The sequence below is a fragment of the Leucopleurus acutus genome, assembly GCF_964270905.1.
Source record: "Leucopleurus acutus genome assembly, chromosome: 8".
NCBI lineage: Eukaryota > Metazoa > Chordata > Mammalia > Artiodactyla > Delphinidae > Leucopleurus > Leucopleurus acutus.
This window is the reverse complement of record NC_139151.1, coordinates 66,152,861-66,164,993: the sequence shown is the minus strand read 5'-3', so window position 1 is coordinate 66,164,993 and position 12,133 is coordinate 66,152,861. Positions and strand designations below refer to the sequence as shown.

At 44.8% G+C, this 12,133-nt stretch overlaps 1 protein-coding gene across 1 annotated transcript; it reads left to right on the top strand.

Moving 5' to 3' along the window:
• Positions 1-5,539: 5,539 nt before the first annotated feature.
• LOC309965958 (small ribosomal subunit protein eS1-like) lies at positions 5,540-7,109 on the top strand. Its single transcript, XM_082845825.1, has one exon. The coding sequence runs from the start codon at positions 5,913-5,915 to the stop codon at positions 6,594-6,596; it is 684 nt and encodes a 227-aa protein (XP_082701951.1). The 5' UTR covers positions 5,540-5,912; the 3' UTR covers positions 6,597-7,109.
• The last annotated feature ends 5,024 nt before the right edge of the window (positions 7,110-12,133 follow it).

The window sequence follows — 12,133 nt, the reverse complement described above, 5'->3', positions numbered from 1 at the left end:
GTGGGCCTCTCACTGTTATGGCCTCTCCCGTTGCGGAGCACAGGCTCCGGACGCGCAGGCTCAACGGCCATGGCTCACGGGCCCAGCCGCTCTGCGGCATGTGGGATCTTCCCAGACCGGGGCACGAACCCGTGTCCCCTGCATCGGCAGGCGGACTCTCAACCACTGCGCCACCAGGGAAGCCCAAGACCCCGTCCTTTTTAATGGGAAAAACAATTACAATAAAAAGTGGCTGACTGCCAGCTCTCCGAGGAGGTAGATGCACATTTTTAAAGGATCTGCTCTGATGAATTCGTAGTTAATAGACTGTGCGAGGGAGATTTTTATTTTTAACCCTGGACGCTCCCAGGGGCACTCTGAAACCCCAACTTCACCCAGTCCCACCACCTCAGAAGAGCAAGGTACGTGACGTAGTGTCTCCTCTGCAGGATGGCAGCCCCTAATCTGGCATGATGTACTACTCAGGGCTCTTCAATGGTGGGTGCCGATTTTAAGTTTGGCTTCTAAGAAGTGTGTGATATGTTTGGGACTGGGTAGACCTAACATATTCTAAAACAACAAGGCAACTTTGGTTAACTTTTGTGAGTAGGGTATCCAGAGTCCCCTCCCCTCCACCTGCAACACAGTGACATCCAGCCGTCCTGCCCATGGGCAGCTGCCTTGAAGGGGAGAGAGCCCCAGAAGGCCGCCCCCAACACAGGAGAGGGGTAATGGAAGGTGGGAGCGAGGGAGGTGGTGTTGCTAGGCAGTCGGCTGCTGTCCTGCATTGTCCTGGTCATGCCAGTTTGTGTGTACAAGGCGGGTGCTCATGGGTACTTTCTGAGCATCTGTGTAAGCAGGCTGGACTTTTTTCACCATGATGCATTCCTGGAAACCATGTCATAATGTGATTTGTCAGAATTTCTCAGAGGAACAGCATTGGTTCTCTTTGAGGGGTTGTATTCCTGACTAAAGATGCAGCCAGAGATAAATCATAACTGTGATCAACAATCTGTCATAAGCAGAAGGCACAAGTGCCCAAATATCCTCAGTGAGTTCTAGGGCTAAACTTACCCTACAAACCTCACCAGGAAACTATTACCTGACTCCACGTGAGCCTCCAAGTACTATGTTCATTCATTCATTCATTCAGTCATTCGAGGGCTGTAGGGGTCATTGTGGTTCACTCCCAACATCAATTCCACTTCAGATAATTAGTCTTTGAAGCCAACATTGTGAGTTGTAGTCCTAACCCCTGCCACCTCAGAATGTGACCTCTTTGGGAAATAGGCTCTTAACAGAGGTAATCAAGTTAAAATAAGGTCATGAAGGTGCGCCTTAATCCGATATGACTGGGGTGTTCTTATCAAAAGGGGAAATTTGGACACAGAGACACACATGCACAGAGGGAAGATGATGTGAAGACACAGGGAGAAGGCCATGCGAAGACGAAGGATTGGAGTGATGCGTCTACGGGCCAAGGAATGTCAAGGATTTGGGGCAAACCACCAAAAGCTAGGAAGAGGCAAGCCAAGATTTTCATTCGGGTTTCAGAGGGAGCATGGCACTGCCAACACGTTGATCTAGGACTTCTCATCTCCAGAACTGTGAGACAATACGTTTCTGTGGCTTTAAGCCATCCAACATATGGTATTTTACTATGGCAGCCCCAGGAAACTAGTATGAGCAACCATGGTAATCCCACCCTCTTGGCCCAGTTATGACCAAAGAGCTATATAAGGGGAAGACTGCTGGGCTAGAGTCTGAGAACAGTTTCTTCTCTTCCCTCTACAGGTGCCTGGCTGTGACTCTGGGAACTGCTGCAGTCATCATACTGTAAGCCTAAAGGGCAAAGCCCTCACGGAGGAGGGCAGAGGTTGGATGGTAAGGATCTGGGGCAGGTGACCTTGCTGAGTTGCTCCTTCAGCCAAGCTAGAGTGAGCCCAGCCTCTGCAGTTCTGTCAGATGCGATGATACGATTCCCTGTGGTTTAAGGCAGAAGGTGAAGTAAAGTCTCCTCACTGACACCTGTGTCCTCCACATGTGGCCATTGTGGATTGACTGTCACATGTGCTCAGCACTTCTCCCTGCCACCTCCCTCATGCAATGAGCCTCCAGCCCCCTCCCAACCTCTATCTTACATCTCAGTATTAACTGTGGTGGATGATTTGCAAAGATAGCTGCAATAATCCCTCTTATCCTGTAGTTTGCAATGCAACTTTGCTGCCCCTCCCATCAACAGGTGGGGTTTATTTCTCCATCCCTTAAATCCAGGCTTGGCCATGTGAGCTGCCCTGGCCAATGGGAAATTAGTAAATGAGACACCAGCAGAGGCTTCAGAAGCACTTGTGAATTAGGGCTTATCTTTTGGCTGCAGCTGGAACACTGGGACCATGATGCGAATGGGCCTGTGCTAGCCTGCTGGTAAGGCCACATGGAGGAGAACTGAGGCACTCCAGCTGACAGCCAGCACTACCTGTCAGACGTATGAGATGTGTGTGATGGGTCTTGGATCATTCAACATTAGTCAACTGCCCGTAACTGCAGCCACATGAGTGACCCCAGGTGAGAGCAGCAGAAGATCCACTGAGCTGAATCCAGCCTGAATTGCTGATTCACAGAACCGCAAGCAAATAAAATGGCTGCTCTTTTAAGTGACTAAGTTTTGGGGTAGTTTGTTATACAGCAATATCTAGCTGACACACTGACAGACAATCCCCAATCCGGCACAATTCCCTCAGAGTCATCCACATGCCAGGCACTGTGGATACAACCATGAGAAACAACAGACCTGCTCTCTGGTCTCTTGGGAGAACTTAGGATATTATTAGATGCCAGACACTGTGCCAAAAGCTTTAGATATGTTAACCCAGATGAGAAGTTTATACAGTTGTCACCCTTATCTTCCTACTGAGGAAACCAAATCTCAGAAAGTAAGAAAAGGGACTTCCCTGGGGGCACAGTGGCAGGGGACACAGGTTCGATCCCTGGTCCGGGAAGATCCCACATGCTGCAGAGCAACTAAGCCTGTGCGCCACAACTACTGAGCCCGCATGCCACAACTACTGAAGCCCGTGTGCCTAGAGCCCATGCTCCACAGCAAGAGAAGCCACCGCAATGAGAAGCCCATGCACCACAACGAAAAGTAGCCCCTGCTCTCCACAACTAGAGAAAGCCCGCACGCAGCAACAAAGACCCAATGCAGCCAAATAAATAAATAAAATTTAAAAAAAGAAAGGAAGGAAGGGCTTCCCTGGTGGCGCAGTGGTTGAGAGTCTGCCTGCCGATGCAGGGAACATGGGTTTGTGCCCCGGTCCGGGAAGATCCCACATGCCACAGAGCGTCTGGGCCTGTGAACCATGGCCACTGAGCCTGCGCATCCGGAGCCTGTGCTCCGCAACGGGAGAGGCCACAACAGTGAGAGGCCCGCGTACTGAAAAAAAAAAAAAAAAGAAATGATCTAAATGTTTGTTGGGGGAGAAGGGTCTCAAAATCTGCAAACTGCCAAGATTCACTAAGGGTCTCAAAAGAGTTAACCTGACTTATTGAGGGACAGTGACCCATTAGAGCCCTTTGGAGGAGGATGGCTAGGGTGGCACTGATACATGAGAGAGAGCCGAAAGAAATGGTGGCATTCATCTTGAAAAGCATGCAGGTGGCCACTGTTTTCAAATCTCTGGATGGCTGCAATGGGGAAGAGGGGGGGCTTGCTCAGAGGGTGCCCTACAGATGAGGACAATGAAGTAAGGCCACATGGAGGTGGATGGCAGCCAGCTGAGGAAGAGCCAAGAGCCATCCAGACATAGGACAGGCTGGCCTGTAAGACGGTGAGCTCCCACCCCTGGAAGTATCCAAATATCCATTCTTTCATTTGCTCTGTCAACATATATGAATTGTGGTCCAGCAATACTTTGAGCACCAGACAGGCAAGGTTCCTGCTGTCAGGAAGCTTACATTTTAGTGGGGAAGACAAAAAAATTTTTAATTATAAAAAAAATTAAATAGGGTCGTGGGAGAGTACATTCTGGGTGTCTCCTTTGGACTGGGTCATAGGGGTGAATATCAAGAAGCAGAATGGTGTCTTAGCAAGGAAGGTGTTAAGGGAACATCAGGTCCCTAGGGACCTTTGAAACCCCTTCCATTCTGAGTCCATGACCTCACATAACACTACTTGCACATTTGTTCCCAAGTGACTACCAGGTGAGCCTCCCCAGAAGGCGGATATGGCTGAAGGAACCTTGACCTGAGCCCCCCGTGCATGCATGGTCAGGGCCGGGGGGTCCCAGGCACAGTGGGGTGGTGGCTTCCTTTATTTCCAGCTGCCACCTCCCTGCGTTTTGCCTGCCTTGCAGGCTTGCTTGCATAACTGCTGGACTTGGTTTTATAGCACAGCACAGCACGCAGCTTGTAAATCTTCTCTCACATCATGAAATGCCAGTAATTTCACAGCCAGGGATTCCTGTTCTCATAAAGTCCTCCCACCAGCAGACTTGCATCTAAAAGTGTCCTCTGGACAGACGAATTGATGTCAGAGCTGCTCTGGAGCCAAACACTGAGGCAGGCAGCCTCTGCCACCCCCTTAGCTCCCCTGAAGCCCCTAGAAGTGAAGGTCATGACTGCTAGGCACGGCCCCTTGGACACAGCTCCTGGGAAGCAGAGGATATGGCAGCCCCACATTGGGAACTGAGGCACATTTATCTTCAAGCCTGTTTGAGGGGGAAAACACACTTCTAAGCAGTATGCACAGTTGTAATCCATGTGGGGAAACATCCACTTACATTTATATTTGCCAGTGACTCTCTCAACCCTGGCTCCTATTAGAGTGACCTGTAGAGTTTTTAAAAGATTAAGCTTACAGAAAGAGGCATTTCCCATGGAGATTCTGACCCAGTAGAATCTAGAATCGAGAAAGGGGCCCCTGCATCTGTATGTTTCACAGGTAAACATGTGCCTCCTAATTCATGAGAAAACGAACAAGGACATGTGGCAGCCTTTTAAAATGGTCCCGTGATCCCCACTCCCCTTGTGAGTGGGCTGGACCTAGTGACTCACTTCTATGAATAGAACACGGAGCAAAATGATGGAATGTCACTTCCAAGACTAGGTTACAAAAGGACTATGGCTTCTGATGGGCACCCTATCTCCTGCTCTTCCTCTCAGGGAAGCTAGCTGCCATGTTGCCAGTTGCCTATGGGGAGACCCATGTGGCAAGGAGTCGATGTCCCCAACCAACAGCCAGCGAGGACTTGAGGGCTGCCGACGGCCACGTAAGTGAGTTCGGAGACGCTTTCTCTCCCTATCGAGCCTTGAAATGACTGCTGTCCCACTGACAACTTGATTGCAGCCTTGTGAGTGATCCTGAGACAAAGGCACCCAGAAAAGTGCTCCCAGGTTCCTGATCCACAGAAACTTTGAGATAATAAATATGTTTTGGGGGTAATTTGTTAGAAAGCGATAGATAACCAATACACACGTATGCAACAAAACATTCATGGTGGCTTAACTCTGGTAGTGCGATTATGAGTGACCTGTATTTTCCTCCTTTTGTTCATCTATATCTTCTAATTTGTTAAAATTACCATGGATTATATTCAAAATGAAAAAACAAAAATCATTTTCAAATTATGTTCAGTAAAATTTCTAGAGGAAATCTTTGGAGAAAAAAAATCTTTGCGACTTTATGTAAGGCAAAGCTTTCGTAGACAAGTCACAAAAAAGGGTAATCCAAAAAAAATAAATTGGACTTTATCAAAATTAAAAACTTGCTCTTCAACAAACATTATTTAAAAATATGATAGCCTTTTGGCTCTCAGAGCAGCACCACGGCGGTCGGAAAGAAGAAGCGCCTTACAAAAGGCGGTAAAAAGGGAGCCAAGAAGAAAGTGGTTGACCCATTTCCTAAGAAAGATTGGTATGATGTGAAAGCACCAGCTATGTTCAATGTAAGAAATATTGGGAAAACACTAGTCACGAGAACTCAAGGAACCAAAATCACATCTGATGGCCTCAAGGGTTGTGTGTTTGAAGTGAGCCTTGCTGATCTGCAGAATGATGAAGTTGCATTTAGAAAATTCAAGCTTATTACTGAGGATGTTCAGGGCAAAAACTGCCTGACTAACTTCCATGGCATGGACCTTGCCCGTGACAAAATGTGCTCCATGGTCAAAAAATGGCAGACCATGATTGAAGCTCACGTTGATGTCAAGACTACCCATGGTTATTTGCTTCGTCTCTTCTGTGTGGGTTTTACTAAAAAACACAATAATCAGATTTGGAAGACCTCTTATGCCCAGCACCAGCAGGTCCACCAGATCCACAAGAAGATGATGGAAATCATGACCCGAGAGGTGGAGACAAATGACTTGAAAGAAGCGGTCAATAAATTGATTCCAGACAGCATTGGAAAAGACATAGAAAAGGCCTGCCAATCTATTTATCCACTCCATGATGTCTTTGTTAGAAAAGTAAAAATGCTGAAGAAACCCAAGTTTGAATTGGGAAAACTCATGGAGCTACAAGGTGAAGGTAGTAGTTCTGGAAAAGCTACTGGGGATGAGACAGGTGCTAAAGTTGAAAGAGCTGATGGACATGAGCCACCAGTCCAAGAATCTGTTTAAAAATCAGACTTTTAATGGTGACAAATAAAAGACCTCATCTGTGATATTTAAAAAAATAAAAATAAAAAAATAATAAAAATATGATAGACAAGCCAAAGATGGGGAGAAAAGATTTGTAAATTATATATCTGATAAAGGATTTTTTCCAGAATGTATAAAGAACAACAGAAGACATACAACTCAATTAAAAAATTATGGGCTTCCCTGGTGACACAGTGGTTGAGAGTCCGCCTGCCAATGCAGGGGACACGGGTTCGTGCCCCGGTCCGGGAAGATCCCACATGCCGCGGAGCGGCTGGGCCCGTGAGCCATGGCCACTGAGCCTGCGCGTCCGGAGCCTGTGCTCCGCAACGGGAGAGGCCACAACAGTGAGAGGCCCGCATACCGCAAAAAAAAAAAAAAAAAAAAAAAGAGCAAAAGATTCAAATAGACATTTCTCCAAAGAAGATATACAAATGGCTAAGAAGCACATGAAACGATGCTCAACATCATTAGTCATTAAGAAAATGTGAATTCAAGCCACAAAGAGATACTAATGCATACCTATCAGAATGGCAATAATCAAAACGACAAGTGTTGGTGAGGATGTGAAACAAGTGTAACCTTGCTACATTGATAGTGAGAAGGTAAAATGATGCAGCTACTTTGGAAAATAGTTTGGTGATTTCTTACAAAAATTTAATAGAAACTTACCATATGACCCACTCCTAGGTATCTACTCAAGAGAAATGGGTAAAAACATGTCCACACAGAGACCTGTAGGTAAATACTCATAGCTATGGTATTCTTGATAGGCGAAAACTGGAAACAATCCACATTTCCACCAACAGATAACTAGATGAACAAAATGTGGTGTATCCTTACAATGAGATACTACTCAGCAGTAAAAAGGAAGAAAGTCCTAATTCATACTGTATCACTGGATCACAAAAACAGTGTGCGAAGTAAAAGCAGTCATGTAGAAAAAGAGTACATATTGTATGATTCTGTTTATATGAAATGTCCAGAAAGGGCAAATCTATATATCAAGTAGATCAGTGATTGTTTGGGGCCGGAGTGGGAGTGAGTTTGACAGTTAAAGAACTTGAGGAAATGTTTTATGGTGACAAGTATGCTCTAAAACTGGATTGCGGAAGTGATTGCATGACCGTATAACTTTGTTAAAAAGCATTGAATTATTCACTTACAATGGGTGAGTTTTATGTTTTCTAAATTGTACCTCAATAAAGCTGTAAAACTGTTATGTTTATAGCCTTAAACCCAATAATTTCAGGCCAAGAGCATAATCTGAAAGGTACACAAAGTCTTATGTCAAGTATGTCCGTAACAGTGGGGTTTTTTTTAAATTTTATTTTATTTATATTTTTTTATACAGCAGGTTCTTATTAGTTACCTATTTTATACATATTAGTGTATATATGTCAATCCCAATCAACAGTGTTTTCTTTAAGTTAATGAAAAACTAGAAAAAAGTCTGAGTGCTTAGTAATAGATAATAAATGATTAGTAAGTGGTGATCTACTTGATAGAATAGTGTGCAGCCATTAAAAATGGTATTTACAAAGAATTTTTAACAACCTTGGGGAAATGCTTAGGATAGAGTCCAAAACTGTTTCTTATGGCCATATTTCTCCAAAAGGAAAAAGAGTCTATGTAAAACTGTTCATTTTTAAACATAGTTGAATTTGTTCTGTGAATGTGTCTATATGTGCAGCATAACCAGATGCATATCTGAATATAGTTTTTTTTTCCTTCTGCACATTTATAAATAAGAACTGCTGGTGCCTATAAGTCAGTTCTATTTTCTTCTGTCCTTCATTATCTTTTCTGTTTTTGTTTTTGTTTTTCAAAAAGCATGTATTTATTTTAAAATCTGGAGGAAAAGTTGTTTAAAGAAAAGAAAACAATGGCACTAGCTCCTTGCCTGTCAGAGGAGAGGCTGAGGTTTCTTGAGTGAGGGGTACACCCTGGCCTAAACAAAATGATGTAGAGGGCTTATCAGCAGCTGCTGATAAATGGCAGTGAGCACACCTGGAAACAGCTGCTGATAAATGGCAGTGAGCACACCTGGAAACAGCTGTCTGAGTCCCATTCATCCCAGCGTGGACTCAGCAGCCAGTTAGAGATGCAGGAACAGGGCAGGGCCTGATGCAAGAACAATTTCCTCCTCATTAGGGAAGAGGAGGAGGTACTCCTGTCATGGAGAGTCCCCCAGGGCTGGTTTCTTTGTCACTGCAGGGTGATAGGCAGGACAGGGAGTGATGACCTTAGAAACAGTTGCATGAGACTTAATAGAAACTGCTGGAAACCCAGGTGTACAAGCTGTGGCATCATGGAGACAGCCTAAACACTGGGGACGAGAAACCAGGGTTTGAGCCCTGGCCCTGCTGTGGAAGCCATGCTCTGTGGGGTCTGGGACAAACTACTGATCTTCACAGAATCTCAGTTTCCCCATCTGTAAAGTGGGGACGATTAGATTACCTACTTCCAAATGGAAATCTATATCACTGGTTAGTAAGATGCAAGGAATAACGGGCTTGTGTTAGTTCCCCAGGGCTGCTGCAACAAATTATCACAACCTGGGTGACTGAAAAAAAAACAGAAAATTCTCTCAAGTTCTGGAGGCTAGAAGTCCAAAATCAAAGTGCTGGCAGGGCCTGCTCTCCCCAGAGGCTCTGGAGAAGACCTTGTCTGGCTTGTTCATGGCAGAATCCCCAGTGCCTAGAATAGAAACTGGTACATGATAGATACCCAGTAGAATTTGTACAAAGAATGAACTGGTTAATAATTAGGAGGACGGTGGATTCATTGTTGTTTTATTTTATGATAACCTCTTTTTTTCTAAATTAAAAGTGACACATATTCATTTTATAAAATATCAAAAACATGTACAAGCAGAAAGAATAAAATGTGCCAGAGTCACACCTTTTACAGATAAACTACTGCTAGTATTTTTGCATATAGCTCTCCAACATTTATATTGTAACATTTTTTTAAAACTTTATACTGTAAACACATTTTTGTCACCTGATTTTTACACTTAATATTTTATTCATATCTTTCTGAATTGTTATATATTATTCAACTTTATGATTTTTCTTTTGTTACAACCCTATGGTTTTGCTGTGTTGAGGAATCATACATTGAAACACTAACTGAAATTCCCCTACCCTTCTGAATATCCTCTCTTCCTAGGACCCTTCTCCCAACCAGACAGAAGCTGAAATGAGCTGTTCTCATTGCCTTAGGAAAGGGATGCTGAAAGAGAGAAACACACACAGTAGTCAAGCTTTGGGGTGGCCGAAAATCTATTCCTTCTCAGTGGGTGCAATAGATTAAAGATGACTGCAAATGCTTTGCCACTGCTCCCCTTAAGAGGTGAGGTCTATGTCCCCTGCTGTGGAAGCCAGGTGGGTTTTGTGACTGCTTGACCAATAGAATAAGGAGGAAGGGATAGTGCACCGACTGACACGCCCAAGATTTAGGAGACTGGCAGCTTTCTTTTCCTGTTCTCAGAGCCAGGTCTCAGAGCCTCCATGTAGGAAGTCTGACTACCTGAGCCTGCCCTTCTGTGAGAGTCCTTAATTGCATGGAAAAGCCCTGGAGGATGAGACTTCACCTGAAGGAAGAGTGTGAGGCCATGCAGTACCCAGGCACCAGACATGTGCATGGAGAACCACCATGGTAGGGCACCCTTCAACCGCTACAAACCCCACCCAATTTCCTGACCCACAAAACTGTGACCAAGACGGCGTTGCCCAATTTCAAACAAAAGCAAAAACAAAAAACCCCACAAAAATATAAGACTTTCCATTAAATTTGAATTTCAGATTAACAGTGAGTAGTTTTTTAGTCTAAGTATGTCTCAAATATGCATGGGACATACTTAGACTAAAAAATTATATATTGTTGATCTAAAATTCAAATTTAACTGGGGTTAAATTTTTATCCATATAGTGTTTAAAGATAAATTTTTTTTTTTTTTTTTTTTTTTGCAGTACGTGGGCCTCTCACTGCTGTGGCCGCTCCCATTGCAGAGCACAGGCTCAGCGAGCCCGCTCTGCGGCATGTGGGATCCTCCCTGACTGGGGCACGAACCCATGTCCCCTGCATCGGCAGGCAGACTCTCAACCACTGCGCCACCAGGGAAGCCCTAAAGATAAATTTTAATGTTTTTAACTTTAAATAGGTACAGTACTTACAGGTCAAATATCTGTAGTACTTTATCTGGCGACCCTAGACCAAAAGAAAATGCATGTTTTATGTGGCTGTTTTGGAAGTGGTTCATCATGCAGCAATAGATAACCGGAACAGTGGGAAGAGAAAGGAATCTTTCTCTTGTATAATACACTGGATTTGGAGGTATACAGTCACTAGGCAGAGCTGTTGTTCTTAGTCTCGAAAGCAAAAAAGAAAGGTAGGAGGGGAGGAAGGAAGGGAGGGAGGGAGGGAGGAAGAAAGAAAGAAAGATTTCCTCGATGGGAGAAAAGGAGAAATAAAGGGGCTAGGACAAGAGCTGAGCTGCTGTTGGTTTCCTAAGGAGGGGTTCCGGACTAGTCCCCCCTCCCTCCCCTCCCTCTTCCAGGCAGAGTCCCTGCATGTGGAGGTGGGCAGGGGAGGCGGGAGCGCGTGGGGCGTTTTGGGGTGGGGGGCATGACAGTGGTCTCACATAGATGCAGGCATTGATCTCAGAAAGTAGAGGGAAACTGGTCTTCAAGAGTGGCTGGAACAGTGGCAGTGACGCTCCTGACTTTGAGGGGTGTGGAAGTACTGCTACAGAGCCAGCCCCCCCGCAAGGAGGATTCTGGGGCAGGATGGTGGAGATGGTGTGCACAAGGGGCCCACTAACAAATGGCAAAGCAACTCCCCACCCTAATGTCTGATGCTAAACACCTCCTCATCCCTTGGGAAAGGGTCAAGGCAGCCCCCCAGCTGACTGAGATGAATTTCCCTCATTTGGTGCAATGTGTCTTAAAATAATACTCATTTCAGCCTGTGGAAATGATGAAACAATGTTTCAAGCCCAACCGAGTTAACAGATTTAAATTTGGACCTGCTACAGCCATCAACTGTTTTGTGCCATGATGGTGTTGATATATCCAAGTTTGAAAAATCTACATTTATGTACATTAATACTGACACCCCTCAACTCCCTGTCATGTGCCACACTCAGGCTTTCATCAATCAGCTGGGGGACCATTTCTAGCAGTCACACAGACAGAGCATGTACTCTGGAGCAAGATTGCCAGGCTTTGCCCATAATGTCCTTGAGCAAATTACTTAACTTCCCTGAGCCCCCATTTCTTTATCTATAAAGCAACAATAACGGTAATAATATCTACCCCATAGCATTGCTGCAAGGATTAAGTAAATCTAGCCCACAGTATGTGTTTATATGTGTTAGCTATTGTTGTTATTCTTTATGCACTTAATTGGAGGTTGCACTTGGGACTTAGTATTTTATAAAAACCAGTGGGAAATAGAAACAGAAATGTTGATGCTAGTAATTATTAAACTGTGACAAAGATGGGAAATCA